Source organism: Tyto alba, unplaced genomic scaffold, assembly GCF_018691265.1.
Source record: "Tyto alba isolate M040663 unplaced genomic scaffold, T.alba_DEE_v4.0 Super-Scaffold_1000006, whole genome shotgun sequence".
Lineage (NCBI taxonomy): Eukaryota > Metazoa > Chordata > Aves > Strigiformes > Tytonidae > Tyto > Tyto alba.
The window spans coordinates 16,641,461-16,662,511 of record NW_024881272.1 but is presented as its reverse complement, the minus strand read 5'-3'; the positions used below and the strand labels follow the sequence as shown (position 1 = coordinate 16,662,511).

The 21,051-nt window shown below is 36.9% G+C and overlaps 1 protein-coding gene across 6 annotated transcripts in view; it reads right to left on the bottom strand.

The window, feature by feature from the left end:
• BCAR3 (BCAR3 adaptor protein, NSP family member) overlaps nucleotides 1-21,051 on the bottom strand; it is a 112,370-nt gene that overhangs the window by 34,055 nt on the left and 57,264 nt on the right. For all 6 annotated transcript variants that reach the window (XM_042786354.1, XM_042786355.1, XM_033000915.2 and 3 more), the window contains one exon: nucleotides 4,600-4,639. In XM_042786354.1, coding sequence (XP_042642288.1) covers nucleotides 4,600-4,639 — 40 coding nt within the window. The remainder of the gene's footprint in view (nucleotides 1-4,599; nucleotides 4,640-21,051) is intronic.

Here is a 21,051-nt window from a genome sequence, read left to right as displayed (position 1 = left end):
ACTATTTCCATAGGAAGTGCTCAAAAGGTTTCCATGAAAGAAGGAGATAAATCTGTTTTTCTTTCTTTCCACCCTGATACATCCTTAATGATTACAGCACAGACATCTATTACAAGATTCTAAAGTATTTATAGCGAATAGGAATGGGACAGAATTCACATGAGTTTGATCAAAACGACTCACAAGAAGCTCTCTGACACACTCAAATCTGCCAGCACTTGATCCTTTCTCCCCTGCAGGAGTCTGTTCTGTGGATGTGCAGACTCAGGGTGTGGGAAGAACCTGCTGAGACTACCAATGGTTCTATTATTTAGCTCATAAAACTTGTAAAAATCTCACAGAATGTACAACGTGCTATTGTGTTCGTAAATCTCTTTCATGACTTGGTTAGCAGCCTGACTCAAAGCAGTCTGGCCTGTTTTTACTTCTATCATAAAAGGGTTTTCTGAAAGAGCCATTTAACTGTGACCATGGTTTCAGCAACACTATGAAGACAAAGGAAGGGTTGAGGCCATACAGGCACTTCAGTACTCAGACTTCAGCAAATCAGTACTTGGGTTTTTTCCCTCAGAACTTGCTTTTGTATAATTAGCTCTCTTTATATAGTGAATGAACTAATACATCAATATTCAAGATGCAGGAAACTGCCATTTGTGAGCTGTAATTTAGATTCAAGTATTAGAAACCATAGCACATCTATAGAGAGCATTGTCGAATACAATGCCTTCAGAGGACTGATTTTATAATTAGTGTTTTCTGCCTTGTATCTTGAACAGAATAAAACGCAAGAAAAAACAATTTATTTTGCCTTTCCTCTTGTCTAGTGTATTTCTAAATACAAAGAATTACTTATATTACTTTTAGTCACCAGATTCTAGCAAGGTAAGTTTTATATAGAAAGCAAATTGATACACTCAGTTTCCAAGTTTACCATCATCTTTCTGCCCTGTACAGCAATGCCTGCTTGTAGTCACTACAGCCACAACAAACACTATATTCTTTTCACTGTGAAACAGAGCATACTGACTAAAAAAAATAACTGTGTTACTTTTCCTCAAGTCTGAATGAATTCTATGCATTCTATCTGCAGTAGAGTACAGTTCTGAAGAGATGTTGATCACTCTCCAGCAGGAGCACATTCTGAACAAGTATTACGTTATCTTTCTTATGGGACTCACATGAAACTTAAGTAGCATGCTTGCAACACTGCAAAAACTGTGCTAATTTTCAACTGTGAAGCTGCAGGATCAGCTTTGTGCCCAGCTTCTATTTTTAAAATTACTTCCTAGATATAGCTAGTTTAAAACTAGCTGCTTGTCTCTTGAAGTTGAAGGAGACTAGGTATGCTGCACAGCCCGATAAGGAGAATCAGTTATGAGGATGGCACATATTTGATCATACTGAATCTTCCAAAACAGCTGACTACAATTAGTATGTCAGGGAGCAGCAAAAGTGGAGCTGCTCCCTAAGGCAACATGATCTGGGAGCACACGGTGGGCAACACACTCACCAACAAGGTGCAGTCCCACAGCACCAAGATGCAAGCAAGCTGAGTAGGGTGATTATAAGACAGGTCCAGTGAGCCTCAGGCAAGACAGGGTAACAGGCCAGGTCCAAGGTCCATCAAGGGCTTCTCACACAGCACTTCAGGAAGAGGGCTAGGAGCAGGCACACCTAAGACACAGCTCAGGCAGGGTCTGAAGGCCCCTGTCTGGGCTTAAGTGGAGCCCTTGCTCAGTGGGTGTGAGTGGAGGTCCTAAGTGAGGCTGCTCAGGACATTTAAGGCCAGTTAGTGCCCTCAGGGCCATGACAGTACATTTTGCTTGGGACTGTAACTCTTGGGTAGCATGGCCAGCAGCCAGACTACCCCTAATACAGCTGAAATTTATGCCATGTACTACTTTCAAGATAATGCCATTTTTTGCAAGGCAAATTAATCCATAGTCTCTCTTCTCTTTAGTCTGAACAGCAAGTTGAGAGAAATAAAAATCGGTATCAAGACTTTGGTTACAATTAGCTTGCTCTATTTTTAGTTTTGATGTATGCTTAATACTCAAGTTCATATGTGTTTTCAGTCAGTCAATGAACAAGTCTCTGTCTAGAGACAATACTAACTATATTTTCCTGTGCATCAAAAATAAGAAATTGTCTCTCAGAACTTTGGCATCCTGAATCAGCAAAATAGGATTCCTGAAAGTGCTCTTGCTATTTTCTCCCTCTTCTCTTACTATCTCTTCTTCAGTTAAAGGTATTTCTTTCATCACTTAAGCAACACCTCTCAAAGCCTACCCAACTGGCACCAACCCTGCTTGCTCAAACTAAATACACACACATGATATATCAGACTTTTGCAAATGGCAATGTTGGTACAAGCATAGTCAGATGCTACAGAAATCTATCCTTTCAGCTTTGTAACTTGAGTAGATTAGTGTTCTGCAGTTTATACCTGACTTAACACTGCCATCCTAATTTTATCAAGGAGCAGGAAAATTTATAAACATAATAGTTACCATGAGGTAAGTTATAGAAGACAATGAACACATACTTGCTGAAACTTAAGCCAAAGGGGGTTCCAAGATCCCATGGTTACGAATTCAGGTGCATCTTTTACAGTCACAGTAAACTGATAAATTATTGATGAGAGTCCTTTATTTGGCATTAATGATAATTTTTTGTGTAATAATACATTTCTGGAATCAGTTTTGTTAGTAACCTGGACTGTTACAGCCAAAAAATCTTTTGGGGGGCTATATTTATTAGAAAGCAATTTCTGTGTATTTTTCAAAGTTGTAGTTTAAGACTTCTTGTCTAGAATTTCTGTTATAATACCATTGAACTGGGGACCAAACTCATAGTGCACTAAAAGTAGGAATATAGACAGGAAAAACTGAAAGAAGAAGAGAAGGGGATGGCAACCTAAAGAAGGGGAAGATATTCTCCCTCCTGTGTCTCTTTTCCCCAGGGTTTCCTCCCCAACATCAAAGTTTTAATAACTAAGCTTAGAACCACTGCTATTGACAAGAGTCCAAGACAAGCTTCTACTAGAAAAGCTGAAAAGATCAGAAACCACATTTATAATACAGAACTTGCTGCAACAAGACAAGACACACATATTGATGAATTGGCACATGATACCACTGCCTTCTACTTGGCCATATTATTAAAACTGTAAAAACATACTCTGTACAGCATAGGGCAGGATACACAGTAAATTAAATAGAGCAATTAACATGTCCACCACTTTGTTGCCTTTGGCATCCCCTCTTCTACAATACTTTTCAGAAGGCTCTTGGCCTTCTCTGTCTCTGCTACTTTACCAGAGCACAACTTCAGGCTGGGATTGAGGCCAGAGAACTTGCAACACTGAGCTAACTGTTCAGAGCGGAATTCCAGCACCAGTCCTCAGAGTCATTTGGCAGCCCCTTTTCCATGGACCTTCACATTCTGCTCTTCCCCTTCTCTTCTTCCAAACCCTAAGCAGAAAGTCCAGCAGAGGACCCCTCCACACTTTCCGGCAAATTCATTCTTGGTACTTTCCTTTGACAGTCCCCTCTCAACACTGCATTACATTCTTCTAGTTTACTTCTTTGATCAACCTGAACCCTAGTCTGGGCACCTCTCTGCTTCCTTCAACTACAAACACTCACAGAGGGAACTGCAGCAGCAGAACCCAGTTGCCTAGCTCTCCTCAGTCTCTTCCTCACATGAACTCTAACCTGAAGCAGAAATTCAGGTGTCTGAAAAATTCAGGCTATCCACATATATAGCCACAGAAATATCCTACCTTCAAGGATAACCTGTGTTTATCAGACACTTCTCAGAAGATTATGGTCTTCCAAAAGACAGGGAACAAAATCCAACAATTAAAGCTGCCCATTGTTGAGAGACATGACAGAAGACAGATTCTTTCAAGGTTCTGAGAAATAATACTCACTTAAATGAAACATGTTGAAAGGTACTAATTCAGTGAAAATTGCAGCACTGCAAGAGACTTTCAGTACAGAATCACTTCCTTAACACTTCTTCCAATGTTTCTATATTGCTAATCCCAGGCTGATTTTCGAATAAAATTTATGAATTTATTTACTCTAAGAAAATACACATTTTTAATATGTGTGTGTGGTGTGGTTTTTTTTTTTTTCAGCACTGATCTTGTACAAAAGGAACAGAATTTACAGTTTTGCCAGTATTCTGGTTACTTTTTGGACCACAAGTGAATTTTTATCTAACTTTAGTAAATATATTGCAAAAAACACAAACCTAAATGTGACATTTTTGTAATTTTTTCAGATGTGTTCCTTTGCTTCCCCAGAAATACATAAGCAAGAAATACTGATTATTTTAACAAAGGCAAGATTGTAGGTAGTTACCATGTAACAGAAAAGAGGTCCCAATATAAAAATGCAACCTACCCCCAAAGCACAACACCAAGTATTTCACTGAATCATGCAGAAAACAGTCTGACATATATAATTATTTTTTTTTTCTGTAGCAAAAGATAGACAGAAACACTATTTATCTACAAATGGCTGGAAATGCTCTGGCAGCACTGGTTATACACCAAATAAAGTATTCTGAGGGTAAGAAATGGTACCTTACCTTAACATATTCCAAAGTAGGGTCCAGAACATTCTGATCTCTGTAACAAAAAGGGGCAAGGAGGAAGAAAAGACACAAAAACAAACAAACAAAAAAAAAGAAGGTGAGTCCAAATATAATCTCACACTGAAGAGATGTGTTCATATGAGCAATAGGCTACTATATCATGTTAAAATCCTCATTAAAAACTATGTGTTATAGCTACGCTATAACTAATAGCTATAGCTTAGTTTAGATAAAACTTAGCTTAGGCCTATGCTATCTAACAAATATATAAATAATTGTTTTTTTCTAGAAGGTCAGGTAGTGTAGCCACTAGTAATTAATTTGGGAAATAAAGTTAACTATACAGTTTTAAGCAAACCAAAATCAATCTTGAAATTTCATCAGATGGGTGAATATAGTTATATACTATCTAAAACACCTGAAATACAGCTTTCCCAATGGCTTCTAAATTTATGTCTTTGCTTATATGTTTTCCCATTTAAGCTACTGCTACTGATAGTACTGAGAGGGCATTACTAACACAAGAAAAATGAAAGTAAAACATTCACTTTTTATACAAACAAAACAAAGAATTCATAGATCTGCAACAGTAGAATGTTTTATTTTACATCTGGACAAATAAACATGGTTCTCACACTCTTTTTAAAAGTCCTCAAAATTATAATTTCAACATTATAATTACTTGAAAACCAGATAATCAAGTCATTGCCCTATTTTAAAAAGAAAAGATCTCTTTGCAGGTATTCAATACATACAGAGGGCAAAGGTAACAGAAGCCTAAGTGAAGAGCCCTGTGATCAGTTACAACACTCTACATAAAAAGAAATAGATTTTCAAAGGTTTTTGTATGCTTGTCTATGTATGAGAACTAGCAGCTTGCAGTACATGACTGGATGCTTTCTGCAGAACCTGGAATGACATGCATGGTGCTGCCTTAAATACAAACACGTAACAGGCACAGTGAAAACCCTGCAAATTTACAGAGGGATCAGGAGCTTTCTATAGTGATCAAGTTAGCCACACAGACAACACACACCCCACTGTTTGGTGGAAGTTGCTACAATGATGTAACATTGGAAACCTAATAAACAGCTTCAGATGTGTAGAAATTGGGTTATACTTCAATCAACCAACCCAGAATACAGCCTCTGAATTCCCTGTGTTGTTTTGAATGTAATTGTGTATCACCTGAAACTAAATTACTATTTTATGCTAAATTTTCAAATCTGGTTGCCTAACAGTTTTTAATCCAGAACACCTAGACAGAGGCAAAAGAGAGCACTCCCACTTCCTAGCCCTGCCCATAAATGATGGTCATCAGCTGTTCAGTCTGTATCATGGGTTACTGTTTCACATTATCCGAATATTTATCGAGGGTCAAGTTCCATTCCCATCTCAGTTTACAAAAATAACAACAACAATGCTGCCAAGTTCAATGGAAATAGAATTTGAACCATTTGAAACCTTTTCCTAGCCAATATACAAAGAAGGGGCAGCTCAGTAACTGTATGCACATAAACTACGAACAAGCATACTAGAGAAAGCATGAGTGAAGTACAGGGGAAAAATAAAAAGGAAGTTTCTAAACAGGAAAAAAGTTTTCTTTCTCAACACTTTGTAATTTGACAAGAAAAAAAACCCCATTCTTAATCAAGTTCGACTAAGTCATTAAGCATGGCTGAACATTCAAATGATCTGCAGGAAACTGTGCCAGTACCAAAATGCTTCTGAAAAACTTTGCAGTTTAATTCTTCGCTTGCCTGTGGAATCTTTCAGGACAAAGGGTCTACCAGCACTGCATATGCACCACATTCCAAAAGGCAAACCTGAACAATAAGGATAACAACTCGTTTACTCACTCACTTCTACAGTAAGCATGTTTTGTTATGGCCTGAATTTACAAATTCCACTACTGCAGACTAGCCTTGCTACAGACAGACTCCACTGTTCCCACCATCAGGTATAAGACAAAATATCTTTAGGACAGATGAAGCCAAAGCAAAATGAAAGAGGTAGAAAAGCTTTAAGACAAAACAGTCTATTTAGTGCTATATAAAGCAGGAAAATCAGAAGAGAGGGTTAAGAAGTGACCTACATTTCCTTCACCATCCACATGACAGAAGGGCTTTGAAAATTTTGGCTTCAGGAAAGGGATGGTGTAACACATTTCTTCACAAGTACTATAATCTTTAATCTGGTAGGCTGTTCTGCAACAAAACGTAGGAAACCCTGCAATGCACCACAACCACGGGTTGTACATAAAGATTTTTATGTTATAGCTCTATTCACTTCAGATACTTTTCTCCTACCAGATATACCCCTCTCTCCCCATCTTTCCTTGCTGTCTAAGTCTTCACCTTTGTGGAAAATTTTTATTTCAAGGAATGATAACTTCCACTGATGTGCAGTAACTAACAATAAAGATTAACTACTGCATTTTCCTGTCATTCAATTCCACCATAATACTGCCACATTATACACAGAAAAACAGATTAAGCAGTTAGTCCAAATAACTAGATTACAAAACTAATTTCTGAATCTCAGCTTTCTGTTAGCAATGATGATGTGCTCCTTTATAGGTTTCCTTTACTGGGAGCATGTGGCATAATGTCAAGAAAATAAGAAAAACATAAAGCACTTATTTTCCTTTCCATTTTCCTTCGCGAGGAACCTTAATAAAAACAGTGAACCCACATTCTCACTTCTTGTATTAGATGATCTGCAGAAAAAAATTAATACTTTCAGGTAACTATCAGATCAGATGAAAGGTATTTGCAGGCTGTTGTTTCTCAAATTGATTCAACTGAAGGTTTGTTTGAATAACACTAAATTCTTCATCTTTCATCACATTTTATTACATTTCAAGTAATTCCAATGTTTATCTTCATAGTAAGCTTGACTTTACAGCTGTATTCATCTGCATCTGTTTACCTACAACACATATGTATTAGTCTGCACATAAGTCAACCATTACTGTGTAAACTGTAGGTTCAAAGATTAGGTTTTATTACACATTTTGGCTTTCTAATAATCAGACAAGCCCTACTTCCATTCAGATAAAAAGCACATTTAATGCAGAAAGGTGTCACCTGGAATAGAGAAGTTTTCAGAACACCTCAAGGTGACATGCTGGGTAAAGGCTGCAGTAGGACACAGAGTATTGACTTCATGCTCTTTTCATACTCATTCTGTCACAGAAAGAAATTTAAGAAAGGGATGCAAACACAATCCCACATCCATTTCAGGTATTCACATTGCTGCCAGACTCTATCAGTTCATTTCATGACAAAACAAAATCCCTTTCCAGCATTTTTTTACTAAAAAAAAAAAAAAAAAAAAAAAAAAAAAGCAGCACCTGACTTGATACATGTAATTAAGCCAGTCTCCTGAGTAGTGTAAAACCTCTGTTGACCCTCTTCCACATTCACAAGGTCTCTGTGGAAACTGTAGTAGCACAAACACTCCTCCAGTAATAATTCATCACTAAAAGAAAGCAGTTAGTCATCAAAATCTTAACCTTCACCATTGGGAAGCTGTCCTAGCCAGAAACACATTCTTTCTAGAACAACCCTACTGACATCTGACAACACCTTTCTCTCTGCTGGCTGATCTTGCAGACATAGAACCCTTTAATCTCTCTCTACTAGTCATTGGAAACTCAATTTCCTTTCAGTCCAGATACAAAATTCTTATTAGAATTATGGGGGTTTTTTGCATGTATGGGTTTCTTATTGATATTGCCAAGAAAATATACAGAGCTTGGAAGGCAGGCATGGAGCTCCAGCAACCCTAAAAAAAGATGAAGACAACAAAACAACAGAAAATGTGGAGCTGCTCCTTTGTTTACTTCTTCTCCCCCTAAAACAAAATCTGCTGCAATAATGAAAGGTTTGGTATCATACTGGTTGGAAGTGACAGTCTGAGCAAGTACTGATACCTCTGAACACTGAGAACCAGCGTAACTTCTCAGAGAACAGGAATTATCATTTTATGTAGACTTCCTCAAGAAACAGCTAAAGGTGACTGAGATGAGAAAAGAGAATGGAATTTAGATGTTACTGGATGCTATTCTTTCACTTCCCAACACCTCTAAATGACAGCCAAATGTGTGGGAAGAATTAAAAAAAAAAAAAAAAAAAAAGCCTTTTGAAGTTATCAACATCAGCTGTCACCAGCTAAAAGGAAGAAAAAAATTCCTGTAAGCAACCTGAATCGTGCGTCTGGTATGACAAACTAAAAACTGCCATACTGCCAACTTCAAATTCTGCATTGATTTGAAGACAATAAGCAGACAAACATGAAAATCTGGTAAAGAAAATACTGAAATCTGAGTAACTGGTCACTGTTTTAAAAATATTTGATTAAATTGTTACGTACTTATAATCAATGCTACAACTGAAAAGCCAAATCCTGGAGCTCAACCCCAACACAATTCAGTTCAGTGGGTGCAGGAGAATATCCAGAATCTCAGTAACTCAGAAACAGCCAGCCTTTTTTTTCAGACTCTGAGGTTTGTCCAATAGTTGTCTGTAACACTGCTTCAATAAAGAACCTTTAAGCAGATATCCTGTAATCTTTATCTGTCGATTCTACAAAAACCTCCACCTTTGTACGAACAATTGTACACTACCTCCTCCCATCATTGTTGCTGTAAAGAATCCTGCAACATACAGACCTTGACAGACTAAGACGTATTAAGCAGCTGCTTTCTTCAGGCCTTTGGCATCCTCACAGACATATCAGCCACAATTATAAATTAGGTTTAACAACACGTAAGCATAAACACAACAGTTCTATCAGAAATCCCAAATCTTCATCATTATTCAACTGTCACATAGATGCTCTTACAGTGATGGAAACTGCTGAATGGCCCTGAAGCAGCTTTGTGCTACTCCACACTTTTATAAATGTATTTGTGGGAAAAACATAAGGATACATTGCCAGTACTTGATGTATGAAAGTATGTGTTTATTTTAACGTGACCTTTGTTGGAGACATTTTCAAAAGTGTCTCCTTTCTACTACATTGAAAGAGTGATCCCGAGAAGAACAATCTTCTCAATAGTGCCAAGGCCAACAGTGCCAATGCCAAATCAGAGCGAAGACAATACAGGCTCAAAGGGAGCCTGAGAAACTGAAAATGTACCAACCTGTTGCATGGCTGCTTATACAGGCAGAACTGCTATAAAGAAACCAGATGGGATCAAATGCCTTCTTCAAGCTGTGTCTTTGAAATCCCTCCATCTATGTAGATTTAAGAAATACACTACTACTTAAGTATGAAGGTGCAAGTTTAAGCATGCTAGATATACTGTGTTTAAGTATATGTACTGCAGACTGACATTATTTGTATTGTAAACCAGAGTAAAAGATCCAGTGATTTTATCCTCCAGCAGCTTCTGCTTCACTCACACACTCCTACTACATTCCTAAGGCCATTCCACCCTTCTGTCTACAGCTGCACAACACCATGGATATGACTCATTCAAACACCAGTGGAAACAAGTGCAAACTGCTATGACTAACCCTGTAATGACCTGCAGTTCACACAAGAACAGTAGGGACTCTTGGGTAATTAAAAACTCAAGAAAAGATACAATGTACTTTTTTCTGAATTAAATGTAATCTCAACTCATTCATGAGTGTTCAGAATGACACTCAAATGGTACAGCCATTTACTTTTACCACTTCAATCTTCTGCATTCCCCAACTTGCTCCATTTTACCTATCACAACACAAAAATCCACCCCATTTTTTCTACCTTTTCCAAACCAATTTCTACTTTTGCACTACATACATTGCTGGTCTCTATAGCCTGTTCAAAAGTTCAGACTAGGCAACTCCTTTCTTCCTCTTTTATTCTCTATAACATTTAGGAGTCCCAGAGCCAAAACTCTTGTTCTTCAAAGCCCTTCTTAAATCTTCTACTCCCAAGACTGTTAGAATGTTGTAGAAGTAGTGGTTGGGTAGCAAGACTATTGTTTATCCAAAATGGTCACTGTTTCTACAAACTTCTTTATATGTGTACTGTTGTCTGTCGACTTAAACCTTCAGCTGGCAGCTCTTTACAGTCAGTGCTTTAGTTGTAGTTATTCAGAATTCAGCTCTGCCAATTTTTAAGTGTTCAAAAATAATTTAACCTTACAAAATTAATATGCACATTCCCTAAAGACTGAAACATTCTCAGTAAAATCACAGACTCCAATTCATCTGAAATTCATGTAAATCTACATACAGTTTTTCTCAAAGCATGGCTGTCACCTGCTGAAGTGTCTTTCAGGAATGTGTATTTGAACTGAAGCATAGGAAAGTTGATCCTCTGCTTCAGTATTGAATAAGATGATGGTGGGATTAAGAACTGTCCTCCCTGTCTATTCCCTTACCCCAATTTAAGAAGCTCATTACATCAAATGTCTCTCTACATTGGATATTAAGAGTAAGCATTAGGAATATATTCCCTTATGTGACATTTAACTATGCTGGGGATATTCTACTCAATTTCACTGATTTCCTGCTAACTAACAGAAATTTACAACCTCATATCACTCATCTCCCCATCTCCCATCATCAAAATAGATTGTCATTTGACAAGTTTGCACTGGTGAGTTGCAACAAGCTCAGAACACAACTCCAAGAACACACAACCTTAGCACATAAAAGTGACAAAAAGTGGGCACAGAAATACTGTTCCTTTATTGAATATAGTCAGCAAATGTTAGGGATACTTGATTTTAATCTAATCTGTTCTAAGTGAACTGGTTTCTACAGTACCTGAAATTCTTTAAACGCAGAAGTGTCAAATTATGTTATTACCAGAACAGACATGAAAAATCTGCTGTCTCTATACTTGTTTTCTGCTACAGAATACAAAGACTGAAAATACCTTTAAAAAGAACAAATTGTGAAGTGTATCAAAGCAGTTCTAAGGTATTGAGAAGGATAGCAAGGGCATATGGAAGAAGAGGAGCTGTGAAGAATTAACTGTAGCTTCTATAATACTTTCAGAGTCCAGCAGATATCTCACAACCTATCATAAAAATACGTGTCAGACTATAGCATAGGAGAAAGTGCAGTGCACTATGATCTTTTGCTAACAAACACTTCTTACTGAAAGGAAGAAGTACAGCTACAAATGATAGTTTCACCCAGAAGGTGACAGATTAACAGGTATCTTGCAGCATATAGGCAGTTGATAAAACTTTTGATATAGAAATGGTCTATCATAATCTAAAAACATAAGGACAGTTGTCCTAGTACAGTATTGCCACGGTCTCTTCTGATTTATTGTGTTTTTAAAAAGAAGGCCTCTCATACGATTGCTGCCCTAAGAAAAGTGTTTACTAGATGTAAACACCTAAGTGCAGGTGAGAAAAAATGTATTTTAAAATTGTAGTTGTCTTTTTACTATGCACTTTCTACCGGTCTTCATTCAGGGACTCAAAAGAAAATAGTCACATTCACCTGCCAAATTGTTGGTTGTTAGCCACAGGTACCAACATACTGTTGTTATGCTCTGCAGTAGTCATGGAAAGTGGATCTTTAAAGTATGAAAGGTGCAGAAAGGAAAATAAGCAGTCACGTGGACAGGAAGCAAGCTGAGGAAGCAATGTAGCACTTGCTACAGGTGAAAAGGGTGCTCCATAACCTTTACAAAAGGGACCAGGAAACAGCAGAACTATGAGAGGAACTTTTGGTATGATGAAAGAAGTAATTAAAAAAACTTTCTACTACATACAGGGTCCTCTGCCCAAAGAAAAAAACATCCTGGAAAGACAGAAGATTTCAGGAAGTTTTTGAAAAATAACACACACTCATTTTGGTTGGGGCTTTGAGACATTTGGGATAAAGTTTACCTGGCAAGTCCTTCATTAACAATAAGATTCTGATCCCACAATTAATTTCCAACAGTAATACAAGTGTGCTCATCCCATATGGCACTTCAGTTCCTCTGCTCAGAAGCTGAAGGACAGAGGTTTAATTGATCTCCAATACTGGAGAGATGGTTTCTATTTTTGGGACATTTTGTCCCATTCCCCTCATCTCCCTCCCCCAAGATTCCACATGGACAAGTTTTTGATAATTGTCACCTGTAGCCAGGTTTCCAAAATCCCCATAAAAAGCACGAAGTGAAGCTTTAGTTCTGCAGGTCTAGATCAAGCAAGCCTGTACAGCATCAAATGGGAACAAAAGGGCCAAGTGTTGAATAGAACTTCACAACAGATGAACCTGACCCAAACACTGGACAGAAGGGCTGGAAAGGCAGACAAGCCAAAACAGAAATGACACTCAAAAGTTAAAGAATAAGAGGATTTCGTACTGAATGTCAGTAGAGAACATTAGATAGTCTCTACTTATACAACACCACATTCCTTCTACTGCAAACATTTTTAGTGGGTAGCTCTGCTCCACCTCTGAGATGGAACAGGTAGATTTGCAGGTGTGTACGTGAACAGGACACATTAAGAGAAAGAATGGGAAAATCCGGGACAAAAAGCATGAAGCTTTGGCAACATCTAAGAAATCCTTCCTTTTGAAAAACTATTTATGTATGCATAGAAGAAGACAGTGATATATTCAATAGCCTTAAATTCACCCTACTTCTCTTACTCCTAATAAAAAACACAACCACAAACTCAGTCTGGTTCAGACCTTTTGGAAAACAAAACTAATACCAAGGGGAAGTTTCAGGCGTTACATCAAAACCCATAACTATTTTTACTTCAAAAATTCTGTGGTTGTATAAAAATTTCTTCCCCACCTTACCCTAAAATTTAAAGGGAATCAAAGGTATTGATTTCTTCCTGTTAAATTTTACAAGTATTTTCATACCTGAAGAACCACACTGCATTCTATAAGCCAAACAAACAGTATTATTCACTTTTCTCCACATAGGAAACATGTAAAATACTTATTTTATGTGATATATTCAAACCTTGACTTGATAAAATTTTATTTTTATTTTAATTTTCAAAGTGCACCTAACTATCTGCTGTAAGTGCACACATAGTATTCATATAAAAAAGTAACACATACTCAAAACTCAAATTATCCAACAAATAACATTTTCAAAATCACTAGCTAGAACAAAATAAATGCTGTCTAAATACCTGACCCACCCCATTCTCAGAACCCAAAGAAAACCAGAATTTGCAGCATCTGGAGAGCAAAACAGGCTGCAAATTCTGACAAGGAAGAAGCAAATCCCCATGTAGTGTGCTCCTCACCAAGTACGGCCTTGCCAGCTCTTTTCCCTTATAAATCAACTGTTAATTCAAGAATTTCAGCAGGTCTCATCTATAGAGGTAATACCACTAAGAGGAAAGGAAAAGTTTCAAGAACCCAGAATCCAGCCATTGATGGCTTTATTCCTCAAGACTAACACCTTTAGAACTTGCCAATGTCCTGCCCTCCAAGGACAAGGTCTTGCAGAGGACAGTGAGCCTGCTTAACTTCATGCTGATGAAGTTACCCTATTCACGTCAGTGGTACTAATCAAGATTAAAATTGAACATAGTTTATTTTTTTCCTGGACAGCTATGTAAAATGAGACAAGTACGCAAGTCTCACACAGCTAAACATGCAGAGCCTTCAAGATCAGTATTTTTGAAGAGTACAGAACATCCTAAATGACCAGATAAACTAATCTACTCCAGAATAACTCTGCTGAAGCAACAGAAAGTTTGATGCTAGATAGCACTTTATCTGAAATAATGGGGGAAAAGCTGACACAGCAAAACAAGAGGGAAAAAAAGAATCTGCTGACCAGTACTCAAACCAAGAGACTGAAGTCTAGCTAAATATGCAGTTGGACACACCCATCATACTTTTAGAACTACAGAAAGTAATTGTATTCTTAGTGTCTGTAAGTAGATATTTAGGGCTGGTCTATAAAATACATTTTAGTTTACAGGTTATTTGCCACATCTTGATCTTTTTTAACAGGATTCAGTGAGCATTGGAAGACATCAGAGGTACTGGTTTCTCCATTTCCTCTGTGAAAGAATCAAGCTAACCATAACTTGCCCTCCTACCCCTCCCCATAGCCACCAGATTCAATTTTTCTTTTTTTGACATGCCTGAACCTTGACAAAAAGTTGGATATTAGCAGTTCATGACTGAGACTCTGATAGAGTAAAAATAAGCTGCTATATCTTATCTATCTACAAAAAGGAATAGTTTGTAGCCACATCAATAAAGACAGAAGTAATGTTTTAGCTACAATCACATTCAGGACTTCCAGTATAACCAGGAATTTACAGGTCTTGAAAACACAAAATCAAGGCATAAGAAAAGAAGAAAAGATTAAAATTACAGCTCTATAGTTACAACTCGATGCTTCTAAATATATAGACAGTTAAAAATAAAGTTTTAAAAATGGGGGGGGGGGGGGCAGAAAAGATAATTCTGAGCAGCTGGTAGGTAAAAACCTTTCATGAACAGTGATAAAACAAAGCATTCAGGGCATTATACATAATTTAGATAAATCCACAAAGTATTTTGATTCCAAGCCAGTTTGAACAGTACAGCCCTACTGTTTATGAGTACTTCTGAAATGTCAGTATAGACAAAGAATGGAATTCGAACAAAAAATTGTCTTTGTTAAGTGTGAACAGATGAAATGGCTACTGGAAAGACAGTTAGTAAACAGGAATTAAACCAGCATATATTCACAAACATCCTGTATAATGGGAAACAGCCAATGTAAATTAATGTCAACTTTATTTGAAGGCTTTTATTAGCATGAAAACTTAAGAGTGATCATTTCTGGCAGATGGTGTGCTTCAACACTTGTTAGGGTAAGGCTCAGCAGAGAGAAGATGCAAATGCATGACTACAGTTTCTCCTAAAACACCCAAAGCTTCACTCTTTGAAGAGTACCATACTACACTTACAGGGCAAGAACAAAATTAACTCATCTTTCTTTCCATCAAATGCTAAATTTCTCATACGCATACTTTTATCAGTCATTCATCTTTTCTAAGAAGTCTGAGTTGAACACACATGAAACACTAAGGCCTTTAAATAGGCATGTTACTCTACAAACTGCATCAAAATATTAATAGTCTTATTAATAAGAAACTGCATCTAGCTTTGACTTTACTATTGTGTCAGATTATCCATCCTGAAATTTGTATTAAATTCCTTCAAAGCACCATGAAAAACAAACAAAAAATCCAAACAAAACAAACAAACAGGGGAAAAAAAAATAACAAAGAAACAAACACGACAATGTCAACTTTGTGCAAATTTGGATCCTATTTCTGGCCCCCTGACAGTTTACAATTTCACACCAGAGCTGTTATTAAACTGAATTTCACCTAGTTTTGTTGTAAAGTCTGTTTGTTTCAACAGGAATACAGGCTGGGGGGTTTTCCTATTACTTTGCAGGCAACAGAGGAATTTGACTGTTGAGAGAGGAGTATACTTTTTTTCTTTCCTTTGCCATGCTTTAAAAACTGATTGTGAAGATCACATCTTTATTAGCCTGATTCTCTAAAAACAGTGTTGAAACTATCATACCACTTGCATTAATTCTCTCCCCATAAAACAACTTTATAATTAATGACCTGTTTGACAGTGGGGTATCAAAAATATATTTCTTTCTCACAATTTCAATAAATAAGTGGCTAGAAGCAGCAGGAGGAATTACTTCCTCCATGACAACTTGCTAAGAGGAAGACTGTGGCATGAGGTTCAAAATTTATTAGAGAATCCACATACAAAGAAACTATGAATATCCTAACCACAGAAAAAGTCTTTGTTGACTTTTATTCTATACCAAATACTAAAGAATACATGCAACAGCACCAATAACCATGGAATGGATTTCTGTGTGTCTTGTAAGTACCAATTTAAAGACAAAACCCCAACTGGAAGAAAAACCTTCAGAATATGTCTTACGTTTCTCTTGTTTCCTCCTTCCCTGGTACATTCACTGGCTTACCAATAATGGGTAGTATATATGCAGCCCTATTGAAATTCAAACAACACATAAGCCTTTTATGAGAAACATGTCTTTTGGAATCAGACTGTTAGATTTATGAAACTATTTGTTAGGTATTTTTTTTTTTATTAGGAAGTTTAGGAACACAGAATACTACAGCTGTCAGCTGCCAGACAATCCAAGAAGCAATTACTTGTTTTGCTATCTCTTGTGATCGCACTGCCTCATGAAATGGAGCACACAGTATCAATACTTAAATCTACTTTTGCTTTAGCATATTTGCAAAAGATTCTTTGCCAAAATCTTTGTTCCATTCCATCTTCTTAATAACCCTCAGAAACTCCTTGCATCTCTACAATGAGTAAGTAGTTAAGTATGTTGGTATCAGAGCCAGTTCCAGACCCACAGAGACAACTACTACCTTAACCCAAGACTACATGGGTGCTGGTGACACCCAACTGAAATGGTGTATAATGTCAAAATTGGTCTTTGACAGCTGCCTTCATCAGTACATTCAAACTTGCTGTGATAGTGCTAGTTATGCATTGCTTTTAAGTCTTGTTTGTATGAGGGATATTTGGCTGCATTAATGAACAAGCATGAAATGCCACAAGTCTATTAAACTTGAGTATCAGTCAGGGTGAACCATAATCATCCAAGTGCACAGGTAATTCCAAGTGACACAATGTCTTCTGTTAATCCAGTGTAAATTCAAGTTTGTGCTTTTAACAACATGGGGCTATGACTCATCATCTTTCTGATTTTGGGTCAAATGAAGGTATGACAAGTCTTTCTAACAGGGAGTGCAGACTTGCAATGTGCTTGGTCACAGAAAAATTGGAGTTTGACATTTCCAATATTTATTTACTGAAATTAAATATGCCTTGTAAGATCTACAGAGAGTCTAAAATTATGCAGATAATTGAGCTAGCATTACTTGTGAAAAATAGGAAAGTACTGGAGGCAGGGGGAAGAACCACTTACCTTTCCCAAAACACTACAATAGGGAAACAAGAATTGTTCTACTTCCCTGGAACGGATAATAGTCAAGATAGCTGCACAAGACCATGAGGATCAGTACAGTGAAATGAAGCATCAGATACAGCAAATACAGCCAGTACTCCTTGCCTCAGTAAGAAGAGCAATAAAGATGTTTGGGCTGACCCTCTTCTTCATCCACACAAGTGTGAAACTTTAAAAAGAGCTTGGAAATTCTGGGCTTCCTGATGGCAGCCACAAGACACAGGCCAAAAAAAGACTACATGTTTGAGCAACAGGTATGTATTTGAACAATTTTTCTTTTAAATAAACATATCATCATATAAGGTAAAGCTAATTCAACAAAGGTAACCCATGTACCAGGTGTCAAAGGGAAATTCCAACTGTACTGTATTATCTGATGTTGACAGCTGAACCTAAATAAAGAACATTACACACAAGCACCTTTACAGTTTTACAGGCTGTGTAAAAGTAAGCGAAGAACTTTCAAGAGAAAATTTTTATTTTAGCCAATAAAACTAACTTCCAAGAGCTTTTGAAAGCTCAGCTGCTTCTAACTTTGGCCATTTAATTTCTTCCAAGAGACACTAAAAATCAAATATAGGCTTTCTCAAAAAAGAAAACTTTCTTTCCCTTGAACTAACTAGCACAGGCATACATTCCCAAGCCAAACAGAAAAGAACACAACCTTAGTGTATTGAAAGTTGACAAAATAATTTATCCAAGTTTTCAGAAGTCACTATGAGGTCTGAAGAGACTTCATGTCTGGTGTGTTTTGTTGTTTGCTTTTTTTCCCCTGAAACTGCATGAATTGGTTACTGCAACATTAGAAGAGTGCTTTTGTACATCAGAATTGTATTCTTCCATGTTAATCCAGAAGATCTAGAAATTCCATAAAGACATACTATTTCTGGTCATATAGATGTAAAATTCCTAACAGAATATAATCCTACAAATAAATTACTATACATACACTTCATCTTGACGGCAGAGTAATGCAATTAGGTAGCTGTAGGGTAGGACAGGAAAAACGTGTCTGGAAATCAGAAGAGGTCCATTAGGGAATAACACAATTCATTATCTTTTTCCTATTTTCCTCACTTTGGTTTATTTTCTGTTCCACAAAATAATGTATTGCGTATTTATATAATTAAATATTATAATACTCAAATTATTGAAAGTGTTATCATAGTTCTGCTTTTTAAATTAGAATTAATCAAACAGACTGTGACATGTCTGAGTCGCAGTTCAGTATAACAGGATCCACGTGGACATGAACACTGTAATCCTAATGACTATTAGTTCTGGTTCACTAACATCAAATACAGCACTTGGGTTGGACAATGCATCACAAAAAAAGTTCAGTTAAAATGTGCGTTCACACTTTAAATTTTTGTACACAGCATTATAGCAATGAAAGACTGATTTATTCCTGAATGAGAATATCCATGTAACATTATGCTATTTCACAAGTTTCTAGACTGAAATAAAAATATTACAGGGCATTTTTGACAAAACTCTGATAAGGTGACATGAACTTCCCTATACAGTTAGTCCCAACTAATGTTGACATGAGTGTAAGCATTAGAATATATACCTTAGCATATATGGCAGAATGTTTACCACAGGAAAATCAGATTTACTCTCTCCATTTTCTCTTAAGTATATTAATGAAAAGTGCAGTGTCATCCCAAGAAGACTCAAGAAGCGATATATTTGCTAACTGTCAAGTTGGTAGTGTATTCTGCTCTAATGCAACTGGGCTGTCAGGTCATCAAGCAGAACGTATAAAGATCCATTGTAAAAATCAAAGAAAGCAAAAGTTACAAGTTGTTACAATAGCATTCCACGTGTCTTTTAGCAAATTGGATCAAACACAGAAACAGCACTTGCTGCTATGACTCAAAAGTCAGAAATTCTATTAACAGACTGCACTAACAACATCCTCTGAATCTCTTATTATTCCAAAAGCATTATGTTTTAATCCTGAGCAGGCAGAACTTCTTGAATTTTTCCTCTCAAGCATTCTGTTTGTACTCATATTGCTTGTGCAAAAGTGTTCTTCACAGGACAAGGAAAGTTATCAGTTACAAGTATAAATATATTTAATATGAAGGCTTTGGTCCCTCAAGAAAATAAAACATCTCTTGCAAATCGTGTTTAGCAACTGCTCTTGAGAAGGAAGACACAGTATAAAACCATGGTATACCATGGTGTATAGCACCTTATTTTTTTTTATGGCAGCAGCCCTGGCTGCTTGCATTCTCTAGAAGTATGCAAATCAAAAAAGCAAATTAGGTTAAGAAGCCAGTTCATGTAAGCAGGTACATCTCAGACATCAGTGACAGAGGAATACTAAACACACTGAGGCCCTTTCTTCATTCAAAGTGAATGGGGTACAGAGAAGAAAGACTTATTTTCAAGTGAGAAGAAAGCTTGATCCAGTGTGCCGCAAGCAGAAGGCATACAAAAACAACTCTACATACCTAGCCTCACATAATTAGAAGTGTCCTTCCCTCACAGGATTTGAGAACAAGACATATTATGGTGATGGACACAGCAAGACTATAAAGCCTAATTCAGAAGCTGTCAGTCAGTTATCTTTTCTCAACCTTTAACTGTCACCCAAGCAACCTAAAACTCTCTCATCTTTGTGCCTTTAACTGATCCACTGCATTACATTAAATATTTCTTGTTAGCTGGAAATTTTTTCCCATTTTATAGACCTCAATATCAGAACAAAAAATAACATTTACAAAATTAATTACTTCTTTGTAAGCAATGAAATATCAGTAAAGATAACAGATTCCCAACAGAAACGCTAGCTATGAGAGTATAATTCTTTCTCAAGAGTCATGGATATTATAACCAGGAAGTCAGACAAGAATAATAAACAAGGATGATTTGCCGTTAACTCAGTGTACTTTGGGTTCCACTGAGTCTTCAGAAAACAGCTCACACGTAGCTCTAGGTTGGAGACAGCTGGCACACCACTCTAATTTTTCTCAGCACTCCACCCATATAAGCACTGAATCCAAATCAAAACCAAGTTTGAACAGTTTGATTTCTTGGTTAAAACTGCTCTGTTAGAACAATGCAAAGGGTCATTTCAAAGCAATTCAGTGACTTTTAAAAGTTTCCTCCATGGAAGTAGGACATGCAATGCTATACCTTCTAAACATTCAGAGGTAAGACCTAGCCCTTAAAAATTATTTTAAAAAACTACACAGATGTCAAAAGCAAGACTGAAAATCCAAATCACCAGATCCCACAGAAAGAGGAGTATAGAAGGACACGTTAAACAGTCATGAGTATTTAACAGCCCATATACTGACTGATCTTATTGCAAAAGGAAAATTATTTCGAAGCCTGAGCTATTCAGTAAGTCAAAAAAAAAGAAATTCTAAGAATTCCTGAAATCTATGCATCAGATTCACTCCTCCGCCTCCCCACCCCACACATTTCACAGCACTTTTCATCTAGCTTCTTCCATCAAGTCCTAAA